Consider the following 26,147-nt stretch of genomic DNA (forward strand, 5'->3'; position numbering starts at 1 on the left):
CACATTAGACAAAATTGGACCATTAGACTAAATCAGTACAGTCTAAATCAGACCTCATCAGTCCAAACAAGACTGTATCAGACTAAACCAAATCACAGCAGACCAAACAGGACTGTATCAGACTAAACCCGACCTCATCAGTCCAAAGAAGACTGTATCAGACTAAACCAGACCTCATCAGACTAAACCCGAACTCATCAGTCCAAACAAGACTGTATCAGACTAAACCAGACCTCACCAGACTAAAGAAAAACATAATCAGACTGAACAGAACTGTATCAGACTAAACTAGACCTCATCGTACTAAACCAGACCTCAGTCCAAACAGGACTGTATCAGACTAAACCAGACCTCAGACTAAACACAACCTCATCAGTCCAAACAAGACTGAATCAGACTAAATCAGACCACATTAGACAAAATCGGACCATTTCAGACCAACCCACTAAGCAAAATGATGTCCAAAAGGACGTCTTTTCAACGTCTTTGTCACAAAAGCGTACGTTGAAAAGACGTCCACTGAGGAGCCAGAATGAAAGTTATGACGTCTTTTTTTGACATGTTCTGCACATCCGATATAGACGTTCATGGAACCTCCGCACAAGGTTAAAAACTAGTTCAAATGTGGCCATTGTGGATATATTTTCAACATCATTTATGGTCTCATTTAGATATAATTTATACTGTTTCTGGACCAAATAAACACTCTCAGGATGCATTAAATTAAAACTCATGTTTATTTCAGTGTAATTTCCTTTTATAAAAAGCAAAGCAACTCACAGACAGTGCCCAACTAAAGCAAACACTGATCACCACAATGGTGACTTCAAATGAAACAAATATCAACATCTAAACCTCTGTTAATTCTCACTAAGATCTTCTGTAGACATCTGACAGAAATAGTCAAAGTATCTGTATTGTATGTCTGTGATTAAGGGCAGCACAAGTGTCTGAGCCGGAAAGTCTTTCCTTCAGATCTGGTTTCTCTCATCATCCAAAGATGTGTGATTTACTAATGTGTCTTTTATGTTCATGATTTTTGGACAAACACAAACTGTCTGTGAGTTTTTGCTTAGTGGGAAATTAGACAAAATCAGACCAAATCAAATCAAACTGTATAGGCTAAACCAGAACACCTCAGAGCAAACCAGACCATATTAGACAAAATCAGACCATATCAGACCAGATTAGACTAAACCAGACCTCATCAGTCCAAAGAAGACTGAATCAGACTAAACCCGACCTCATCAATCCAAACAGGACTGTATCAGACTAAACCCGACCTCATCAGTCCAAAGAAGACTGAATCAGACTAAACCAGACCTCATCAGTCCAAAGAAGACTGAATCAGACTAAACCCGACCTCATCAATCCAAACAGGACTGTATCAGACTAAACCCGACCTCATCAGTCCAAACAGGACCATATCAGACTAAACCCGACCTCATCAGTCCAAACAGGACTGTATCAGACTAAACCCGACCTCATCAGTCCAAACAGGACCATATCAGACTAAACCAGACCTCATCAGTCCAAAGAAGACTGAATCAGACTAAACCAGACCTCATCAGTCCAAAGAAGACTGAATCAGACTAAACCAGACCTCGTCACACTAAACCCGACCTCATCAGTCCAAACAGGGCTGTATCAGACTAAGCCAGACCTTATCATACTAAACCCGACCTCATCATTTCAAACAGGACTGTATCAGACTAAACCAGACCTCATCATACTAAACCCGACCTCATCAGTCCAAACAGGACTGTATCAGACTAAACCAGACCTCATCAGACCAAACAGGACTGTATCAGACTAAACCCGACCTCATCAGACCAAACAGGACTGTATCAGACTAAACCCGACCTCATCAGTCCAAACAGGACTGCATCATACTAAACCCGACCTCATCAGTCCAAACAGGACTGTATCAGACTAAAGCCGACCTCATCAGACTAAACCCGACCTCATCAGTCCAAACAGGACTGTATCAGACTAAACCAAATCACAGCAGACCAAACAGGACTGTATCAGACTAAACCAGACCTCATCATTTCAAACAGGACTGTATCAGACTAAAGCCGACCTCATCAGACTAAACCCAACCTCATCAGTCCAAACAGGACTGTATCAGACTAAACCGACCTCATCAGACTAAACCCGACCTCATCAGTCCAAACAGGACTGTATCAGACTAAACCGACCTCATCAGACTAAACCCGACCTCATCAGTCCAAACAGGAATGTGTCAGACTAAACCCGACCTCATCAGACTAAACCCGACCTCATCAGTCCAAACAGGACTGTATCAGACTAAAGCCGACCTCATCAGACTAAACCCGACCTCATCAGTCCAAACAGGACTGTATCAGACTAAACCAAATCACAGCAGACCAAACAGGACTGTATCAGACTAAACCAGACCTCATCATTTCAAACAGGACTGTATCAGACTAAAGCCGACCTCATCAGACTAAACCCAACCTCATCAGTCCAAACAGGACTGTATCAGACTAAACCGACCTCATCAGACTAAACCCGACCTCATCAGTCCAAACAGGACTGTATCAGACTAAACCAGACCTCATCAGACTAAACCCGACCTCATCAGTCCAAACAGGACTGTATCAGACTAAACCGACCTCATCAGACTAAACCCGACCTCATCAGTCCAAACAGGAATGTGTCAGACTAAACCCGACCTCATCAGACTAAACCCGACCTCATCAGTCCAAACAGGACTGTATCAGACTAAACCAGACCTCATCAGACTAAACCCGACCTCATCAGTCCAAACAGGACTGTATCAGACTAAACCGACCTCATCAGACTAAACCCGACCTCATCAGTCCAAACAGGACTGTATCAGACTAAACCCGACCTCATCAGTCCAAACAGGACTGCATCAGACTAAACTAGACCTCATCAGACTAAACCCGACCTCATCAGTCCAAACAGGACTGCATCAGACTAAACCAGACCTCATCATACTAAACCCGACCTCATCAGTCCAAACAGGACTGTATCAGACTAAACCGACCTCATCAGACTAAACCCGACCTCATCAGTCCAAACAGGACTGTATCAGACTAAACCCGACCTCATCAGTCCAAACAGGACTGCATCAGACTAAACTAGACCTCATCAGACTAAACCCGACCTCATCAGTCCAAACAGGACTGCATCAGACTAAACTAGACCTCATCAGACTAAACCCGACCTCATCAGTCCAAACAGGACTGCATCAGACTAAACCAGACCTCATCATACTAAACCCGACCTCAGAGATCAGACTGAACAGAACTTTATCAGACTAAACCAGACCAAGCAAGACTGTTCTAAAGTAATCCAGACCTCATCAGCTCACACGTCAGGTGTGTGTGTGTAGGTTGTGTGCCCGGTCCTGGCGGGCCTGCTGCACTTCTCTCTGCTGTCGGTGTTCTGCTGGCTCTGCATGGAGACGGTTCAGCTGTATGTGCTGATGGTGGAGGTGTTCGAGAGCGAGACGTCTCGGCGCAAGTACTACTACCTCTCGGCGTACGGCTTCCCCACGCTGGTGGTGGCCATTTCCACCGCCATCGACTACAGGAGCTACGGAGGACCCAAAGCGTGAGTGTGTTTCCCTCTGCATGTGCTGATGACATCCGTGTGTGTGTGTAATACATCTTCTGTGTGTTTGTAGCTGCTGGCTGAGGGTGGATAACTACTTCATCTGGACGTTTATCGGCCCCGCCTCCCTCGTTATCCTGGTGAGACTCATTTTAATGCACTGGCTCAGAAAATGCATCATTTACAAATACTTTTTGTTAGACATTGGCTGTGTTTGTAACGCTGAACCACTGCACTACTCATGCTAACTTGCGTGTATAGTTAGTTTTATATATGCATGGTTTATGCAGATGGAAAGAGCTTACAAACCTGCACCAGGGCTGCCAACTCTCAGGCATTCACCGTGAGACTCACGCAATTGACACTTTTCACACGCCACACATCCCTTTCCTCACGCAGAGAACAATCGCGAAGCAAAGAGGACACTGACACCGACACACAAGACAGAGCAGGTTCATTTTGATATGAAACAAATTCTCAGCTCTCAGATTCTATCAATTTTATTACGAAATTCAAACAATAAATAGTGTTTTGGCGCTTATAAATGTGACGTGACAGATCGCTGTACGTGAACCGATCATCTCTTACTCTTTACTACTAGTTGAAATGAACACGACTGAACAATAGGTATGTTGAAAGATACAGTACAACTTAACGGTATGTATATGCCTCATACATAATATCAATCAGTGTTTTTCAACCGCGGAAAGAGGTCAATAAAACAGCTGGAGAACAATATTACGTTACATTTATCTTTACATATTAACCGTTTGATGACCTTAGCACGTTAGTTAGCTAGAAAGATTTGCCAGAGAGAGGAGTATTTTGCTAAATGTGTGCACTATATTATATCGTTAAAATACTATAACTTTGTTATTATAATAAAAACCATATTATATTTTATTTGAGTTGTTATTTTTAACCTTTAATAATAATTCCAGCTGACAGGGCTGTATGTTTACAGCATTAGGTGAGTTTTTTGTTTTTTTTCTTGAGAAAAATGTACATGTATCTACTGTACCTTTTATTCATCCAAATGAATTGATATTGAATTAATGGAATAAAACCACAAGAACTGAATAGAATTGAAATCGTGAAATTTGTGTCAAGCAATAATAAAAACAGTAGCCTACAGTTATTATACCATGTAAACATTGTAACATGTTGTCACTAAACTTGTTGTTACTAAACTAAAGTTTTTTCCCCCAATCCAAACCCCCCTTTTCCATAATTCTCACTCCAAGCTAAACTCAAACGTTGGCAGCCCTGACCATTTTTTATATTGCTGAAATAGTGCTATTTTATATTATAGGCTATTTACAACAAAATTGGATGAAAAATGCAACGTAACTGTATTACATTGCTGAATTGAGTATCTCCTGAATGACTTTGGCTCTCTTAATAGCTGGTCTGACCTTTGACCTCTTGTGTTTAGCTGAACCTGGTGGTGCTGGTCATCACTGTGCACCGGATGCTGCGTCACTCCACCGTACTGAAACCGGACTCCAGCCGCTTCGACAACATCAAGTGAGAATCACTGTCACAATTATCAGTTCCTTGTCGGTTATTGTGTGTGTGCGTGTGTGTGTGTGTGCGCATGTCTTGTGAACACGCCGTTACATTCTGTTTACCCGCTTGTTTCATTAAAATCTCCGTTGGAAATTAACGTCATCTGTCTGTTTCTTCTGCCAAGCCGTGACAGTCACGTGTCTCTGCTTATTGGAAACATGAAAATAAATCACGTTGCTACGAGCTTGTATCCCTTGTTTGTTATTCTCGGCTCTCTAGGAGATTTTCTTTTTGCCAAAATACAAAGCATTACCACATTTGCAGTGAGACAGTTCCAGAATGCACTGCTGTCGGATCTGGCATTTACAGTCAAACCAAAATTTATTCTGAAATCTTCAACATTCCTCACATTATCACAGTTTATTTGCTATAGTTTAGAAAATGGTGATAAAATATGAGCAGAACTCAGTTGATGTTTGACTGGTTTTGTCCGTCCTTCTGTTAGACTGTCTCACACATGAATTATGTTGAATATCTGTCAGCTGTTAAATTTAACTACACTATTAGATAATACCAGTTTAGCTTAACCAATCACCAAGCAATGCTTCATTGTGTTCAGTCTGTGTGTAAAAAGAGCATTAGCAATTAAAGAAAACACACTTCAGCAAAACATGATCAGCTCAAAGTGTTTGAATAATGTTTAGTCCCAAATGTGTATAAATTTTACTAGTAGTCACTGTATGAAGAATTTTTGTGTATAATATGTCACAGTTTACTTTATTTTGCTCTCCTCACTTACATAAATGAACTATAGTGTCCATCTGGTGTCTGAATAATTTTTGGTTTGACTGTATGTGTGCAGTGTATTTTACATCGTATCATTCTAACTCTATTATCGAGTCTCAAATCAAACAAAAGTAATTCAAATAGGTGTGGTTAAATTAAATTTCATAACAAGTATCCGATTCCTCAAGGATTTTCGATTTCCAACCCTACTACTAACTAACTCAACCAGGCCCCGCCCCTTTATTATGCCTATTCATTATTTAAATGAGGAATATTGTGACGTGTTTGTTAACAAATGAAACCTTATTCTGAAGTGTTGCCATGTTTTTGTGGTATTTTTATTTACTGATACCAACTCTGGGTGGACGGAATCATGAAAGTGCTTGTATCTGTCTGTGTGTGTGTGTCTGTGTGTGTGTGTGTGTGTGTGTGTGTGTGTGTGTGTGTGTGTGTGTATCTGGGTGTGTGTGTGCAGGTGCTGGACGGTCAGTTCTGTGACGCTGCTGTTACTGGTGTCTCTGACGTGGATCTTCGGCCTCTTGTTCATCAATGACAACAGTGTAGTGATGGCGTATCTCTTCACCTCCTTCAACGCTCTACATGGCATGTTCATCTTCCTCCTGCACTGCGCCCTGCAGAAGAAGGTGTGTGTCAAGTCAAGTCAAGTCAAGTTTATTTATATAGCGCTTTTCACAACACAGGTTGTATCAAAGCAGCTTCACAGTAATAAATTAGAACAATACATCAATGTTTGTTTCTAGTGGAACGTCTACGTTCGGTAATGCTGATCAATAGTATCGTTGATTGATTAATTCAATTAAATATCCCCAAATATCCCCAACTGAGCAAGCCAAAGGCAACAGTGGCAAGGAACCGAAAAACTCCATCAGGTGACCTAATGGAGAAAAAAACCTTGGGAGAACCCGGGCTCAGTCGGGGGCCAGTTCTCCTCTGGCGTTTATGAACTAGAGGTCGGATTTAACTGTAGGATTAAAAGTATTATATGAATGCCTGGCTGAAGAGATGCGTCTTTAATCTAGTTTTAAACTGGGAGAGTGAGTCTGAGCAACGAACAGTATCCGGAAGACTATTCCAGAGTTTTGGTGCTAAATGTGAAAATGCTCTCCCTCCTTTGGTGGATCTGGATATCCTAGGTATGACCAAAAGCCTCGAATTTAGTGACCTTAAAGAGCGCGATGGATTATAGGGCGATAGAAGATCCGTTAAATAAACTGGAGCTAAGCCGTTTAGGGCTTTATAAGTCAGTAGCAATACCTTGTAATTAATACGGGACTTTATAGGTAACCAATGTAGGGATGATAAAATCGGTGTTATATGATCATATTTTCTTGATCTAGTTAGAACTCTAGCGGCGGCATTTTGGACTAACTGTAGCTTGTTTATTAAGGATGCAGGACAACCGGCTAATAACGCATTACAGTAATCTAGTCTCGAGGTCATGAATGCATGAACTAACTTTTCTGCGTCAGAAACTGATAGCATATTACGTAGCTTAGCAATGTTTCTAAGGTGGAAAAAGGCTGTTCTTGTAACATATGAAATATGATTTTCAAAAGACAGGTTGCAGTCTAATATAACACCCAGGTCTTTTACTGTAGAGGATGAAGTAACAGGACATCCTACTATGTTAAAGTTGTATTGTGAGAGGTTTTGTGGGTGGTTTTTTGAACCGATAAGTAGTACCTCTGTCTTGTCTGGATTTAATAAAAGAAAATTATGCGTCATCCAATCTTTTATATCTTTAACACACTCTGTCAATTTGGATAATTTAGCGTTTTCATCTGGCCGTGATGAAATATAGATTTGAGTGTCATCAGCATAACAATGGAAACTAATTCCATGTTTCCTTATAATATTTCCAAGTGGCAGCATATATATTGAGAATAATAGAGGGCCTAACACAGATCCCTGCGGCACTCCATAGTTTACTGGAGTTATGATAGATTTTTCTCCATTTAAATAAACAAAATGGTAGCGGTCAGATAAATACGATCTAAACCAGCTTAATGCTTGTCCTTGAACACCAGTATAATTTTGTAGTCGATCTAAGAGTATTGTATGATCTATAGTATCGAACGCAGCACTAAGATCAAGTAAAACTAATATTGAGATACAGCCTTGGTCAGAAGCTAAAAGTAAATCATTTGTGATTTTAACGAGCGCAGTTTCAGTGCTATGATGCGGCCTGAATCCAGACTGAAACTTTTCATAGGTGTCATTTTCTTGTAAGAAAGAGCCCAGTTGAGCGGACACAACTTTTTCTAGTATTTTAGACATAAAAGGTAGATTTGAAATGGGTCTATAATTTACTAGATTATTCGGATCTAATTGTGGTTTCTTAATGAGAGGTTTTATAACTGCCAATTTAAATGTTCTTGGAACATGACCTAAAGATAAAGACGAGTTAATAATATTGAGGAGAGGCTCTTCCACTACAGGTAACACTTCTTTCAATAGTTTAGTTGGTATGGGATCTAATAAACATGTTGTTGTTTTAGAGGAAATGATAAATTTATTTAACTCTTTTTGTTCTATAGTTGAAAAGCACTGTAATTGTTCTTGCGGCGTGATAATTGAGGCTGAATTATAAGGCGCGATTGAGGATTGAACGTTTACAATTGTGGTTCTGATGTTTTCTATTTTCTCAGTGAAGAACTTCATGAAATCATTACTACTAAACTGTAATGGAATACTTTGTTCAGGAGACATCTGTTTATTTGTTAGTCTCGCCACGGTGTTAAATAAGAACTTAGGATTGTTATGGTTGTTTTCTATTAGTTTGCGTAGATGCTCAGCCCTGGCCGCTTTTAGGGCCTTTTTATAACGTGACATACTGTCTTTCCATGCGATTCTAAAGACCTCTAAATTAGTTTGTTTCCATTTACGCTCTAAATTACGGGTTTCTCTCTTTAGAACACGCGTAGTACTGTTGTACCATGGTGCTTTACTTTTCTCTCTGACCTTTTTTAATCTAATGGGCGCAACAATATCCAATGATCCAGAGAGAATGGTGCTCATAGTGCTAGTTAATTCCTCAAGTTCATCTGTTTGTTTGGGTTCACTGAGCAGCTGAGACAGATCCGATAAGCTGTTTGAAAAATTATCTATGGTGGATGGAAGGATTGTTCTGCCTAATCGATAACGCGGCGCAGCATGATATATTACAGGAGTACGTAATATGCAAGTTACCATGTAATGGTCAGTGACATCGTCACTTTGTGGAATGATATCTATATCGGTTGGATCGGTTCCATGTGATATAATTAAATCGAGTGTATGATTAAATCGATGAGTCGGTCCGGTAATGTTTTGCTTGACCCCAAAGGAGTTTAATAAATCAGTAAACGCAGCCCCTAACGCATCATTTTGATTATCTACATGGATATTAAAGTCTCCAACAATTAATGCTTTATCGAAGTTAACTAATAGGTCTGAGAGAAAATCTGCAAACTCTTTTAGGAAATCAGCGTAAGGCCCAGGCGGTCTATATACGGTAGCCAAGGCTAGAGATAATAGGGATGTTTTTCTATCATCTAAGAGCGTAACATTTAGTACAAGTACTTCAAATGAAATAAACTTATAACCCGTTTTCTGAGTAACATTGAGAAAATCTCTATAGATTGTTGCAACACCGCCGCCACGACCATTCAGACGGGGCTCATGCTTATAGAAGTATGCAGGAGGAGTAGACTCATTTAAACCAAAATAATCATTTGGTTTAAGCCAGGTTTCAGTAAGGCAAAGTACATCGAAGCTATTATCTGTGACTATTTCATTTACAATAACTGCCTTAGGTGTGAGTGATCTAATGTTTAGAAGACCTAGCTTTAAAAATTGTTTTTGATTACCAATAGCAACATTTTCTGGTTTAATAACAATTAGATTTTTTCTAGATCCTGCAGTAGATTTATGATTTGATCTCACTAAACGAGGAATAGACACAGTTTCTATGCAATGTTCTACACTATTTATATCAGTTAAATTGGTGCAGCAGAGACTATGATTTGGACTTTTGTTTACTAGTCAAAAGGTATTTAACATTTTGGAGATGTTATCTGACAGAAGATCCGATCCGAATCTGTTTGGGTGTAAGCCATCAGCACGGTAAAGCCTAGGACGCTCCCAAAACAGATTCCAATTATTTACAAAGAGAAGTTTCTGCTCATTGCACCATGACATTAACCATTCATTAAGCGCAAATAATCTACTAAACTTTTCATGACCTAGTCGGTACGTGGGAAGCGGTCCTGACACAATAATCGTTATATCAGGCGATGTGCTGCGTACCGTATCGATCAGATTCCTGAAGTCTTTCTTCAAAACTTCCGTCTGGCGCAGTCTGATGTCGGCCCCTCCCGCGTGCAGGACAACGGTTCCGACGCGCTCGTTCAGAATCTCGGGAACGTGAGCAGCGACTTCGGAAACACGAGCACCAGGAAAGCAGTGACTATGCACCTTACTTTTATTTAACGTAACGTGTACGTGTCGAACGATGGAATCGCCGATGATCACAGCATCGCGTTCTGTTTCGCGAAGAGGGGAGAAGCGGTTTTGTGTGGATATCTCGAAAACCGGGAGGGTCGGAGAGAGTTTTCTTGGTCTAGACCTGACTCGCGACTTCCGCTGCGGAAAAATCCAGGCTTCGTGATGGCATGTTGGAGCCGGAGTGAACGAGACCATGGCTGATCGCGACCTCGACGTTCGGGACCGATGTTGAGGAACGCACGGAGTAGACGAGGTCGGAGTCACCTGGTTAGTAACATTAATCTCTGATTTGTGTGCCTCGGCGCGCGATGTTTCGAGAGCCAAACGCCGGTCTATCAGCTCGGCTTTTCTTACTAAAAGGTCGTGGATCTGTTTCTCAACAGCTTCCAGCTCAGACTGCACCGCGTGCAGCTCAAATGTGTCCTCACCTGCACCAAAAGGTAGACTACTTACATTTGATATATTCGCCATTTTAACAGATGGACAGTAAGTTAGCAACGAAGCTACCAGTGGTGCTATCAATATTAATACTAATTTATGGCTTAAGTCTTGGATATAATCCGTCTTTTCAGTGGTACGGGTGTAGAGTAGACGCACGATAGGTGAAAAATGTTTGTTTGTAACTTAAATGAGTGCGGAGAAGACGCGTTCAGCCGTGATCCACGGACGTAACCTATAAGAGTATCCAGCGTTGGATCACAAGGCTTGAGACGCGTCTGCTCAACAATCCGCGTTATAACTATGAGGTGAGGAAAAGTAGAAAATGTTCGTTGTAAGTGAGTTTAAAGAGAAAACAAGAATTATAAATCAATCGATGGAGCTCCAAAGACAACAACGCGCTCAGACGCGACGCATGCGCATTCGAAACAATTACAATTTTTTTAAATTGTAATTGTAATTGTAAGTGTGTGTGTGTGTGTGTGTGTGTGTGTGTGTGTGTGTGTGTGGCCTGTGTTTGGCCTCCTAACCTGGTTTCTCACACAGTGTTGTGTGTTTAACAGGTGCAGAAAGAGTACGGCAAATGCTTGCGTCAATCACCCTGCTGTGGCCACGCCTCCTCCACCGGTTCCCATGGTTCCCTCAAGAGCTCCGCCCACCGAGGCAACAATCGTTACTACGGCGGCAGCCAATCACGACACGCACCTGCACAAAGACAGGTAATACACACGTGTGTTTGTGAGGTGTTACACTGTCTGAAGTATCAGGAGTTTACTCACCTGTGGCTTAAATCTCAACTGTGTGTGTGTGTGTGTGTGTGTGTGTGTGTGTGTGTGTGTGTGTGTGTGTGTGTGTGTGTGTGTGTGTGTGTGTGTGTGTGTGTGTGTGTGTGATCAGAGTCGTATCAGGAGGATGTGGAATGACACTGTTCGACGGCAGACAGAATCGTCCTTCATGGCAGCTGAGATCAACAACACACCCACACTCACCCGAGGTGAAATACACACACATACTGTATACACACTCTCTTATGCAAAGTTGTGCTTTTGTTCAAAGTAAAATATTAATAAAGAAATACATTTAACACATAGAAAATTATTTTAAAATGAATAAATTTGATTAAAAAAATAAAAATATTAATAATAATAGCAAATAGTAAAATATTAGTATTAAAAAAACTAGTAAAATGTTATATATATCGCATTATATAAATATAGATTTATTTAAAAAAATATTACATTTATTTAAATATATAAGAAATACTTAAATAGAATCTTTACAATTACATTTAAAAATATTTGAAATATTATTTTAAAATTTAAAAAAATATTAAAAATAATTATAAGTAATAACAAACTAAAAAAATATTAGTAATAAAAAAGTATATTAAAAATATGAATAAAAACTGCACCCTTTGTTGAGCTCCATTGTTAGTCTCTTTTACATGGGAAAAAAAAAAAATATATAGATATATATATATATTAGAGGTGGGCATAGATAAAAAATTTTAATCTCGATTAATCTATGATTAATCTAATTAAAATGGCTCATTTAAATTCTGCCGAAGGCATTCAGAATATGTGTGCTACCCAAATAATGACTATAAAAGTAAGTCTTTGAGAACGGGTTTCTCAAGCCAGGTGGCGCATTAGACCAGGGGCTCATCTCCTGTTTCCAAAATGCATCACAAACTGCTTGAGAAAGCTGTTCTACTCATAGACTGTAAAAGGTTACTACTGTACTGTTACCGTCCGTAGGCAACATTAGGTAGGCCTATGTTATTATCAACTACTATAGGCTATCAATTAGGGATGGGCGATATGGCCTAAAATCCATATTGTGATATACATTGCAGCCTCTTGCGATAACGGTATTATAATAAAACCATTTCAGAACACGTTACACAGACCCTGCTAAACAACTGCTAAATGTTTTTTTTTTTTTTTTTGAAAGGGTGTATGTAGTTTTAAGAACATATATTGTGCAAAACTGTAAGTATACAACATAATTTTGCAGATAAATACAATTTAAGTACACTAGCTGCAGAGACTTAAGTAGGTCTAATGTTTATTATGGCTTGGAGCTTATTGTTGATTTAAAAATCTTGCTTTCCCCTGTTGTTTAATTTCATGGAAACAGACACCAGTGATTTTGCCAAGAGATCTCTTATTTATTTGGTTTATAAAACATAGGAGGAAGAGACAATGGACCAAACGAAGATCTAATTCAGCTTCTCAGTCATCTTTCCTACATTTCCATCTCTTCCTGATTTTCGGACAAACAGGGCTTGGTTTTTATACCACTGACCAGAAAAAAACTACATCACTATAGCAACACATACATTCAGCAGAAGAACATATGGTTTCCATTAACATAGGAATGTATACCCTGCATATACATTTCAGTCTCCAACTCAGCACACAATTCAGTCCAAAGTCTCCCTTTCTCCCACATCTTCACAAAATACATTGAGTACAAATGATTATGAATGTATATAAAAAGTAATAATAAAGATACATAATACTACTGATTATGAATATTAATAAAAAGTAATAATAATACTAAAAACAACATTAAATTATGAAATACTGATTATGAATATTAATAAAAAGTAATAATAATACTAAAAACAACAGTAAATGATGAAATTTGAGTCTTCATTATGAAACCCCAAATTTAAAATTAGAATATTGTCTAACTGATGTCTTTTCAGTTAAATAGAAACACAACAACGATTGTTAAAATCGGGCGCTTTTAATAAAAAGAGATTATGTGCTACACCAGTCACTAAGATATATTGGGAATAATACGCGCGCGCTGGTATTCAGTGATATGTTTCGTTTTGAATTTGAGGTGGTAGAACGGATTAGTCGTGTGTTAACTTACCGAACTGTTACACCACACAGTCTACGTCGGACGGCTTAAATCCGAACCAAGTCCAAATAATGGATGTTGCACCGATCTTTTACACCAGCTTTCACTTTCAGCCGTGTTTACTTAAGATGACGACGAATATGATGCGTTGCAGCCGGGTGTACCTCGCGGCCGCGGGTAGATTGCGTCATCATAGCTAGTGTAGCTTGAGCCAGCTCCCAACCCAACTTGGGGAATAGATTAACGGCGATATTTTTTTTATCGCGCGATAAAGAGTCTCGCGTTTAACGCAGCGCATTAAAGCTCCAGTATGTGACTTTGGTATTTGACCACAAGAGGGCGCAGTTTCCAACAATAACAAAGGCGAAGCTTGATGACGCTATGAAGGAGGTGACGATGGGAGATGTGGTTTATAATGCGTTTTCACCATCTAGCGATGTATCTAAATGGAATTAATGAATCATGATCACGGATGAGGTAATTTATTCGTTTTTGTATTACCTGTATGTCTTATCGTATTATTTTATGTCATCATAATTAATGAACTGCAAGGGACGTGAAATGTTATGCTATATTAGGCTATCCCGTTACAACATACAGCTATTTGTCAAATGATTTGTTTGGTTAATGTTGTGCAGTTTTACGTTTTTTATGGTTAATGCCGTGTTGTTTAACGTGTTCAAACCAATATCTAAAAGTAAATTTGAACGAACATTTGCAAGTAATGACTAAATATTTTTTTTAACATCATCTCCGATTGTAATTGTACTGCCATAATCTCGGTCACCACACGTGATAAAAAGCCTTACCAAAGTACAAAGAGCAATATAACTTTGTTTATAAGTGCTATTATTGACAGTTGCATGTCTTACCTGTCTCAATACACTCGCGAGAGAGTCTCTGACAAGTCCAGACGCGCAGCTCTCTCCATCTCGAAAACGCCTGCCGATATTTATCCGGGTTTTATTCCTCCGTTTGTCACACAGTCCGTGACTCCGCGTGTATCCGAATATGGACGCTTTCGTTTTGTTGGCACTTCAATACTCGCCAAAGAGTTCGTGATCCATAACAGCTATAACCGTACAGTCTATGGCTATAACGCTTTAACCACCACTTCCGCATTTGACCATGCGATATTCCGGTGTGGTGGGTCATATTTTTTATTTTATTCCTTTTTTTATTCTTTGTCAGATGTCTTTATTGTTTATTGTGATAAGAAAAAAACCTCAATAAAGTTGTAAAAAAAAAAAAAAAAATCCGGTGTGGTGGAATATCCTATCACATGGTCCACACCGGAAAGAAGGATAGAGAGAGCGGACATTGCGTCACTGAGGCGCGACATTTCTTTTCCGGGACGGCCAGTTATTTAAAATCGGAATTTCTCTGAAATAAAAAATCTTTGGAGACTTTTGAGATATTGTAAGTACATAACTGGAGGAAATATATCACACTGTGCAAGTTATTTTTGGAAATTTTATTACAAAATCCCTACATATTGGAGCTTTAACGCCGATAATGGCCCACCACTAATATATATATATATATATATATATATATATATATATATATATATATATATATATATATATATATATATATATATATATATTTTTTTTTTTTTTTTAAATATGAAATAATTATTAGTAATGGCAAAAAAAAGTAATAAAAAAGTATATTATAAATAAGAATAAAAACTGCACCCTTTGTTGAGCTCCTTTAGTCTTTTTTACATGGAAAATTCATGGGGATTTTTTTCTTGGCACAAGCAAGATTTTTTTTTTTTTTTGTTAGAATAGTTTCTTCAGAACCTCACACACAAACAGCACCATGTCACGACAGTGACCCACAGCTGAAATGTCTCTCTGTAAGGGTCGTGCTGTTTCTCCTCAGGCACTATGGGTAATCACCTCCTTGCCAATCCAATGCTTCAGACCCGCTCTGGCTCCTCCCCTTACAACACCTTATTGGCTGAAACATTCAACCCGCCCTCACCTGCAGTTTTCAACGCCACTGGTCAGTGTGTGTGTGTGTGTGTGATGAAAAACATTTTGTGTGTTTTCTCTAAATGTGTGTGTATCTGTATTCACTTGTTTCTCCTTTCTTCCTGTCTGACTCTCTTTGTGAACCGATCTACAGGCACGTTCAGAAACTCAAGTACGAGACACACAATCTTTCTCTCTGTCTGTGTTTTTGTCATATCCATGCTTCTCCTTCATCTTCCCCTCACTAATATATAATTCACTCACATCAAGCACGGCAAAAATCATTTACAAACCCTAATGTCTCATTTATACAAGACTTTAACATCACACTCAGACACGCACATCAGATTTTCCGGTGTTTTAGATGTCTGTTACTACAGATATGGTGTATTAACATGAATAACAGAGACAGACTGAGACTATAAAATAAAGTTAAACAGCACTGGGGGACTGAGAAACCTCGATTTAATAATGTCTGACAGCTGGTTTGCAATGACGTGAAGGTGAGTAAATAATGAAAAAGCATTCGTTATTTCTCTTAAGTGTGAGCACACTGTCGAGAGACACGACAGAGCAGGTGTTATTGGGAAATTTTGCTTATTTTATGTGCATGAAAGAACGCAAGCATTAGATGCATCTCTGTATTTACACATTCATGGGCCTGAAACTGCTCATTCATTCAGTATCAATTACATATCAGTGCAATATTCACTAAATGGTGTCACATCCTGAAAAAAAACTACCTTAACCCTCATCCTTCCCTTGAAAATCATTTTAGATTTTTTTTTTTTAAATTGAGTGTTCATCAGACCCCAGGAATCAAAAAATGAACCAAAAAATAAACTTAAAAAATTGAATGGATTCGAGGAGTTTTGTGGTTAAAATTAAAAAAAAAGTAACAAATCCTTCCCTCACGGGTCAATTTGACCCCCTTAGGAATGAATGGAATGCGAGGAATGCTTCAGTACACATAGAAATGCTAAAAATTTTGACTAAAAATTCTAATGCTTTTATGTCTGAATGCATACTGAAGAGAAACTGACTTTAGGACCCAGTGGAGGCCATCTAGAGTCATGAAATATCATGTTATATTATTTTCCACAAGAGGTCGGCAAAGACACCCAATGTAAGATATTTTGAGCTGAATTAAAAGGGTCATGCATGAAATTCTGAGTTATTTTGAATTTAAGTTAAAGGAATTTGAGGAATGTGCTTAAATTAGTAAATTACTATTTATTTTTTAGTTATTGATCGAATCTAGTAATTTAAAGGTAAATAAAATAACAAATAAAAAAAAAATCAATCAAATATATTAGCAAAATGAAATAAAATAAGCTTTCTGTACAAAAAAAAAAATTAAGTATAATTGTAGGGCTTCGGCTCATTTTGACCCGCGAGGGATAGATTTGTTACAGAGCGCGAGGGAAGAATGAAGGTTAAGCTCCTAACCGAATGGTCAAACTGAAAGAAATTTGACATTTAATTATTAAAATCGTGTTGTGTAACGGAGCATTTCTCTCTCCTTCCTGTAGAGGGCACCCTGTCGCGCAGCCACGAGTCATGTGGGCTGGAGGGAGTCCGACTGAACGGGAACTACAACAATAGCTACTCGCTTCACGGAGGGAGCTCAGACCTGCTGGGAGGCGTTCCTGTGGGGTCAGGGGGCGTGTCCGGAGAAGTCAGCCCCGCCCTTTTGACACCTAGAGGGGCGGAGCCTTCAACCGGTTTGAGGCGGAATCTTTCTGACGCAGCGGCATTGGAGAAGATGATAATATCTGAGCTGGTCCAGAGTAACCTGCGCCCTTCCACCGATCGATACGGCAATGGAACGAATTCGACAATGACAAACTACGCCACGTCGACGGGTCACCGGGAGCCTCCACAACGGCCCTTGCCTCGCCCGCCTCCGCCACCCCCGCAAGATGAGGACGAGCTGCTGTACAAAGCACTCGAAAAGCCCCGCCTCCCGGATAAGCCCCGCCTCCCGGATAAACCCCGCCTCCCGGATAAACCCCGCCTCCTTGAGCACGCCCAGTCTGTGTTCTACCAGAGCGAAGAGGACTCGGAGAGTTACTCAGCGGAGATCACTGACGGCGTGGGCGGGGCCGGACCTGACTCCGCCTCCCTGTACGCACGGGACCGCGATTCGTCCTATCCCGACAGCAGTCCTGAAGCACTGGGGGCGGAGCCTCACCCCACGCTCCCGCCGGACGAGCTGTACTTCAGCGCGGGACGTCAAGCGCACATCTCCGCCTTCTACCAGCCTCCGCCTCGCAGGACCAATGATGAGCCTCGACTGGGACTCCAGCCCTCGCAGGGGGACGGCGACGGACAAATGCAACTGGTGACCAGTCTGTGACTAGGGCGCTGGTGACCAGGACACGCAGATCTGGAGGAGGACAATGAGGGGGGATGACTTCGACATCACCATCATCGTCATCACGATTAGTATCAGGGCGAATCCCAATGAAACCTCAAGTCCAGCTCGTACTTCACTCCGAAACTCCTAAGAAAGACTTCCATTGTGAAATATGAGCCAGACATGTTTTCATTGAGATTCCTGCATCAGTATGAAGCTACTTGCAGATAACGATAAACAATTATTGCTTGTCCTCAGATCTCCCAAAAGGAATCAGGGCGAATCTCAAGAAACCTCATGTCCGGCTCTTACCTCACTCCAAAACTCCTAGGAAAGACTTCCGTTGTGAAATATGAGCCAGACATGTTTTAGTTGAGATTCCTGAATCAGTATGAAGCTACTTGCAGATAACGATAAACAATTGTCCTCAGATCTCCCAAAAGGAGCATTGTGGTGAAAGCCTTGGGAAGATCCCTGTTTAAATGATGATGATGATGATGATGATGAAGATGATGTTAGCTTCCTCCTCCACGTCTCTGTTTCCTGGTCGCCCGCACACCCACCCTGCTCATCTCACTGCCATTCAAGCACATCAGTCTGTCCTTTCTAAGAAGTCGTCTTCTTATCGGGTAGTTTTTCCTCCATTTGTGCATCCTCCATCTCTTCCCTGCTGAGAAACCCAGTTTAAACCAGTCTGAGGTGGTTATCCGGTCTCCCGTCCTGGGGTGCGTGTACCAAAGCCAACTATGGTCGCAAGTTCCGTCGTTATCAATAGAGTTCAATGAAATTTGCGATTATAGTTGGCCAACGATGCTTTTTGGGAAACGCACCCTTAACCGAGCTGGTTTGTTTGCTGGTTTTGGGTGGAAGACCATCTGAAAACCACCTCAGGCCGGATTAAGCTGGTTTTTCAGCAGGTTCTCTTTCGTTCAGGGTGGTGTGGTGTATGAGTGTCAGACCTTTATCAGAATGTGATAACACTTACACCAGAGACCGCAGCTCTTATACATGCCAAAAAAAATCACACACTTACACTCTTGGGGAGCGACTACAGTCGGGAGTCACGCTCTCAACGTCATAGAGGTCAAAGGTTACGAGTCACGTCAACCAGACTATTGTTTTTCAGCAGCGTGGCGGATAAAAGAACACAAACGAACTGCCAACCAATCGTCTGCTTCGGTGTTGACACCGACCAATCACTTTGCCGGGTTTTGAGGACGTTGACGCAAAGCTCCGCCCCCTTTCCTGTGTTTAAGTAAGTTGATCAAGGATTTGATGATGTTCAACCGAGCGACGGGTTGCTCGCAAACTTCCTGTAAATATGAACTGAGAGACGCGACGTCTCTGGACATGCTTCTCTTTCACTTATGAGTTTATGGTTGAAAAAAGTCTTAAAAGAATATGTAGATGATCTGATGACACTTGTCTCCTCTTTCGGTCTTTTTCTCACTCTGTCTCTTTCGGTCTTTCTCGCTCTCTGAGAGTGTTTCATGTAAAAAAAGATATGAAATGTTTTTTAACCAAAATAAAATGGACAAAAGCAAAGAGAATGCTGTACTCTTCTTCAACTAACCTGCCTAAATAACCCACTGCCAAATATCGTTCAGCAGGAGGTCAAGGTTCAGCTGGTGAACAGGTAGATGTCAACAAGCACTTTTCTACGTTTGGACGCATTCAGAAGCAGCCATGCATTTGGATGAGAGACAATTTTTTGTGATTTTTAGCATCCTGTGAGTATTAAATCTTATTTTTGCAGGACGTCTAAAATGTAACCAATTGTATATAAAATAATTTGTCAACAAATAAGCCTTAAAGGTCCCATGACATGAAATTTTCACTTTCTGTTTTTTTTTAACATTAATATGACTTCCCCTAGCCTGTATATGGTCCCCAAGTTTCTAGAAATTTTAATCGGTGTAAATCGAGCTTTTGCTATCCTTCTCTGCCTTTGAGAAAATGGACGCTCAACCGCGCTGATCTTGAATCTCCTCCTTATGACGTTATAAGGAGGAATGTTACCTCCCCTTTCTCTGCTTTGCCCACCCAGAGAATATTTTCCACCCATGAGAAAATGAGCTAGGAAGTAGGAACGCGCGCGCGCGCGATTTTAGTTTGTCCACGAGAGATATAATGGCTTTTGAGCGAGCGAAGCATAATAATTGCTCAATAATTGGATGTACAAATGAACACCGAAGGGTTAATACAGAGCTGGGCTTGCTGAACGTCCGAAACTAAAGTCTGGATCATTACCAACTCTCTTTGGCTCAGCTAACGTTACACAACTCGGACAAGTAAGTCAACTAATAATACAAGTTGTTGCTTTACTGTTTATGGTTACCTAGCTTGTTACACGTAGAATGTGGCTGTAACATTAGCTATGCAGTTACTTGCGCTAATGTAAAGTTAGATAGCATCAAGTATGTGTGTGAATACACACACTGTAACGCGAGTGTTGTACACTTCTTTGTTATTTGGATAGCGTTTTCCTGTTGGTTATACGGCGTGCGCGATATCCGCATTTCAAGATCGCAGAGCTTGATGTAATTGTAATAAGATAAATTACAGACGTTACAGATCTCCCGTGAAAAGGCAACAGTAGGTTAGCGTTAGCTACATGATAATAACTAAACCATCCGAATAAAGTCCAGACATAATATTTTAAACTAACCATTCGGAAACGTCCTGCTGGAGCCGCTGAGTTGCAACTTCTTCATCCGTTGCTTCTCCATCTGGATCAGATTCTGGGTCAAACTGAAATGCTTGAACGACTGCGTGTCTCCGTGCCATTGCAATATATCCAATGTAAACATGCATGGTCTACCGTTGCCGCAGATGGTCAAGGCCACACCCACCCTCCACCTTACGCCGCCTTTCTCCTCCTCATTAACATTTAAAGCTACAGACACCGAAACGGCCCGTCTGAAGGAAGCTCATTCTGGGACTGGCTTATAGTGGCTATAATTCTGCACCGAGACTGAATTTTTGGAAAGAGATTTCAGATACAGTACTAGGGACCACTAAGGCCTATATTAAAGCCTACAAAAAGTAGCATGTCATGGGACCTTTAAGGTCTCTCAGTGGTTTTCCGACAAATTAAAAGCTCTGTTTGAAAAAAAAGAAGAAATTGAGACAGCTGTAAATATTAGTATACTATTGTAATTCTACTGTAACTCTACTGTAATAATACTCTTTATTTTACAGTACAGTAGCACTTATAATAGTAATATTTCTCAATTGATTGGATTTTTATAATACAAGAAATTGCATAAAATATGTATTTATTATTATAGTTAATAATAAACTAAGCTGATCACATGCTTAGTTTAGGGTTGCTGAGTTCAGTTCTTGTTTTGTCATTTAAAATAATTTGTTACACAGAAGAGATAGTAAAACCAGTTGTTCTATTTTGTAATCCGTTCTCAAACATTAACCACAGACACACACACATATCAGTGAGGATTATGGGAACCTCCCTGTACTCATGCATACGCTTCAAAAGAAAGAGATGAGTCACACAGATATTACATTAATCCACATTATTTGACTCAAATAAAACTATTTTTAACTTAACAAAATGTTTCATAAGGGTTATTCATAAACTCTGGGAGGATTCATTAACACGTCATCCACACGCAACTGCGCAACTACAGCATGACTAATTGTACTCTTTAAATATAGTCACTGGTGAAAACCAGTCATTATTTGGAGTGCTGTCAGTACAGAGAACAACGACAAAAATCTGTGTTGCCTACACCGAGTTATCCTCTTTTTAAAATTTGCACTCTGTTGACTTCAATGGGGCAAGTACTAAACCTGCTTTTAGCCTCTTAACATCCTTGATGTGTCATTACAAGTGCACAGCCAATGTGAGTGATTCCTTCTGAGTGAACACGGGTGAATCTGACTGCAGTAGATGTGAAAGATATGAATAAAAATGATGTTATTTCAGCCAGCGCACATACCTGTGTTTACATCCTGTTTTCGGTCGAAGTCCAAAGTAGTCGATTGTCGAGTTCACGCGCGTGATCATAGGTAACTCACATTAGCTGTGCACTTGTAATGACACATCAAGGATGTTAAGAGGCTAAAAGCAGGTTTAGTACTTGCCCCATTGAAGTCAACAGGGTGCAAATTTTAAAAAGAGGATAACACGGTGTAGGCAACACCAATTTTTGTAGTTGTTCTCTGTACTGACAGCACTCCAAATTTACAAAAAAATTAGCTCAATGTTAAAATTGACCGGAGTTCTCCTTTAAGGATGGACCTTTATTATAGTTACTCCTCACACGTCTAGAAATGATGAGGATAAGTTTTGAATCCTTTTTATTTAAAAAAGTGTCTTTTAACTTGTTTTTCCAGTTAAATACTTAAAGGAGGAGTTCACTTCAGAATTTAAATTTCCTGATAATTCACTCACTCCCGTGCCATCCAAGATGTACCATGTCTTTCCTGTGTTAAATGAAGGTTTTTGAGGAAAACATTCCAGGATTTTTCTCCATATAGTGACTTCAGTGGGGTCCAACGCGTTGAAGGTCCAAATGTGAGTTTCGGTGCAGCTTCAAGGGGCGTTTTCACGCCTGAAGGCCAAAGGTCATTGTCAGAAGTTCTAGTTTAACCATCTGAAATCTCTGCATAGTCCAAGGCTCATTTATGCACGCAGTATATGATTTCTTTGTATGAATGGAATGGCCACATCTGCTATTCATTAATGTGGACCTCTGTGCTCAGATGGTGAAGTCTCCCTATGTTATACATTCAAGGCCTTTCTGGATTCAGAGGCACAGGAGGAGATCTAGCCGGAAATACATTCGGTTAGTTTTGGTTTGGTTTCACATTGCAATCATGCATACATTTCCCTTTAATATTTTAAGGACAAATTGTACAACAAATTGTAATAAAGGCCAGGGTTGCAGTGGTTGCCTCACTTACTGGGGTTCGTAGGCCTACAAGTATTAACTTATGTAACTTAACTTAAGTCATAAACAATGTATACTCTAAATGAAACACTTCCTGATACAGATTAAATATTTTATTTGTTTTCATGCACGTCGTGGGAGACTTAAGTTTGGTTTGTTAATTAAGGATAAAAAGCAATAGTTACAATAAAAAATGTGTTGCTTTTGCTGAAATCTTACATACCGGTACACAAATTTTTATTATTTAAAAATAAAAATATTTTAAGGAGGAATTTCTGGTATATATGGAGACATTGAGAGGGGTGAAAAGTCCTAAAGCAGTGTAGGCTATTCCTTATTGGAAGATTTTACAATCTTCTAAAATACTTTTTACTTTGTCTTTAACTTGCTTACTGTTGAGAACTTTATGCATATTGTGATGTGATGATTGAATGTAAGCTCAGTCTTGTTTGTAAAACTTTAAGTTATTAATGCCTTTACGGTAATGTTCTACAAATATATTATGAATGCAAAAAACATAATTAAAAACAAAAACATGCAGATCATGTGACCATTAACCGGACATCAGAGAACTCCGAACATGCGAATGTGTTAGTTATTCAACTCTTTATGTGTAATATGCGATTATTCAAGATTATTTAAAAATCTCAGGGCTACTGCAAAATAAAATATTTACAAAAGGTTGCAGACACATCCTCTGAGGAAAACATGAGTGTAAACGCGCCACAGCTCCAGTAGAGGTCGCTCGTCAGTGTGAGAGAGAGAGAGAGAGAGAGAGAGAGAGAGAGAGAGAGAGAGAGAGAGAGAGAGAGAGAGAGAGAGAGAGAGAGAGAGAGAGCCACCAACGGTCACCACCACCACATTTACCGTGTGTTTTAATCCGGACTCGGAATGATGACCATGTAAAGCATCTGAGACTGCAGTGAAGGAATCCTCTCCTCTCTGCAGGTCAGGGTTTGTGACGCATAGACATTATCTTCATACACAGATTTTGTGACTCAGATAAGGTGTTGTGGCCAAGATCTGGCAAACAGGAGCGGTCCACCCAAGCGCCGTCATTCCTCGCTCCATGTGTGCCAGATCATCTTCCCACGGGTTAGTAAGAGTAGGGTGTGATTCTGGACAGTCCGAGTCTCTGGTCATTTAAGGGAAATTGTGAAATTTTCATATTTTGAATAAATATTGACTATTTATTGGATCTGTGTGAAACGCCCTCAAGCACTAACACCAAAGTAAAAGTTCACTTTCTATGGAAGTTCTTATTAAATATGACAATATCACGAGCTTGTGGTGAGTCACGCCAGGAATACCTTAACTTTTCGTGCTCATGTTTGTTAAAAACTTCTGATTGTTATTGCTGGATCTCATGCTGCAGTAACACAGGGTTTGTGATGTGAATATATTAAAGGATCAACACAATTGTTCGATTCAAAAGTCATCAGTAATTCAGTCTATATCATGATGATTATAAAACCATCAACAGGTAACCCTCATCACCTGATCTCATTTCACTTTAGCTTTCTTTGCTGCTGCAAATGTGTTTAACAAACACACTGTCACAGTATGGAGGACCAAACCTGCAGAAATTAAAAATGAATAAATACATAAACAAATATGCAAAGAAATGTAAAAAAATAAATAAAAATAAATTACAGTTTTCATTTTTGCATGAACTATCCCTTTAAACACTCTGTGTTTACCCCTTTTCTTAAAGGGTAACTATAAAGCAGCTTAGTTAATGATCTGTAAGACTGGGGCTTTATTAATGCTGTTCATTGATTCAAGTAATTTTTTTGACATTTGTGTTTAAAGTGTTTTCATTTTTAATTTTGTTTGGGTGAATTAGCCTATCTATTAAAAATCATACAACAACAAAGTCTTCATTGAAAGACTACTTCATCCATATAGAATTTGCAAAGATTCTCTTGAAAAACTCTTGTCAATTTTGTGAAACTGATATTGAAACCACTGAAAATATTTTATTTTATTGTAGGCCTAATTACACAAAGTTGTTTTGGTGTCAGTTGTGCAGTAAAAGGTTGTGTATATAATGTGAATCCCCTTGAATGCAAACAAATTAAGTTTGGTGTAGGCCTACTGAAGAAAGATTGTTCGCAACACTATTTGGTCAATAACCTTTTTGAACTTCCTAAACACTTCATTCATAAATGAAACCCCCGTCCTTTCCTCATAATGAACTTAAAGTTTTTGCTGCTTCTCTTTCAAATTAAAAAGCTACTACAGTAGCCAGTTTCTTCAATGAATAACTTACTTTGCTATAAATGTTGTTCTTTCAAATATTTCAGTTATATATTTTTACATTAATTAATTAATTTATTTTCTCTTCCTTGCCTTTCATGGTTGTAAATATGATTTGAGACTTCATTGCTGTTATTTATTGTAATTTGCAACTACGTCTGCCTTTTGAGAATCGTAAATTGTTAATAGCCTATTGTTTGTTCAATGCCTATTTTGTATGTAAATTGGTGTATATCTTAAAAAAAAAAAAAAAAAACTGTCTTCCGCCACCTCTCAAACAACAAAATTTATAAATAAATGCCCCAATTAAAAATGGTGTAAAAAAAGCCTATGAATGTGATCATTTGATTATATAACATAATATGATATAGGCTACTATCACACGGGAAGAGCGTTGAAAAACTATTTGAACGAATCGTCTTGAGTTAATGATTGAACTCACTCACTAAGACGGTGGCTTGGCACCACCTACTGGCTGTTTTAGTTTCATATTTAAACGTATAATTTCATCGATTCTATCATTTCATATTTAAATATTCAAAATGTTATATTAAAATCATAAAATTATTTATGCAATTGTAATTGCAGTGTAGATGCATCCATGGCTCCTCTGCATTAACAGTCTGTGTAAATAATATCTAATGCCATTCAGAGTCAGCGTCTGCACGTCCCACATCTGTATTTGTTGAAACTGATTTTATTTTAGGCACTAGTAACAGGCCTATAGTAGTGTCTATAGGTAAACCTATACATACGGTTAGGGTGATATTAAAGGACATAAGCCATGATATAAGATTTTGGCCATATTGCCCATCTCCAAGTCATTTATTTCCTGCGTGACCTGTAAAGTCACGTCCACAAACCTCTTGCGTATTGTTTGGTCTCACCACATGGTGTCACTGTGGCCTCAAA

At 39.4% G+C, this 26,147-nt stretch overlaps 1 protein-coding gene across 3 annotated transcripts in view; it reads left to right on the plus strand.

Annotated features, from left to right (window-relative positions):
* LOC308687457 (adhesion G protein-coupled receptor L1) overlaps positions 1 to 19,528 on the plus strand; it is a 69,172-nt gene extending 49,644 nt beyond the window's left edge. The window contains exons 17-25 of one of the 3 annotated variants that reach the window (XM_081360019.1): positions 3,386 to 3,606; positions 3,680 to 3,746; positions 5,042 to 5,133; positions 6,377 to 6,545; positions 11,409 to 11,564; positions 11,743 to 11,839; positions 15,610 to 15,732; positions 15,856 to 15,873; positions 17,234 to 19,528. In XM_081360019.1, the coding sequence (XP_081216145.1) occupies positions 3,386 to 3,606; positions 3,680 to 3,746; positions 5,042 to 5,133; positions 6,377 to 6,545; positions 11,409 to 11,564; positions 11,743 to 11,839; positions 15,610 to 15,732; positions 15,856 to 15,873; positions 17,234 to 18,060 (1,770 nt within the window). In that variant the 3' untranslated portion in view covers positions 18,061 to 19,528. The remainder of the gene's footprint in view (positions 1 to 3,385; positions 3,607 to 3,679; positions 3,747 to 5,041; positions 5,134 to 6,376; positions 6,546 to 11,408; positions 11,565 to 11,742; positions 11,840 to 15,609; positions 15,733 to 15,855; positions 15,874 to 17,233) is intronic. The other 2 variants (XM_081360020.1, XM_081360021.1) reach the window with 2 other exon arrangements.
* The last annotated feature ends 6,619 nt before the right edge of the window (positions 19,529 to 26,147 follow it).

This window comes from Scardinius erythrophthalmus (assembly GCF_964197995.2).
Source record: "Scardinius erythrophthalmus genome assembly, chromosome: 3".
NCBI classification, from domain to species: Eukaryota; Metazoa; Chordata; class Actinopteri; order Cypriniformes; family Leuciscidae; genus Scardinius; species Scardinius erythrophthalmus.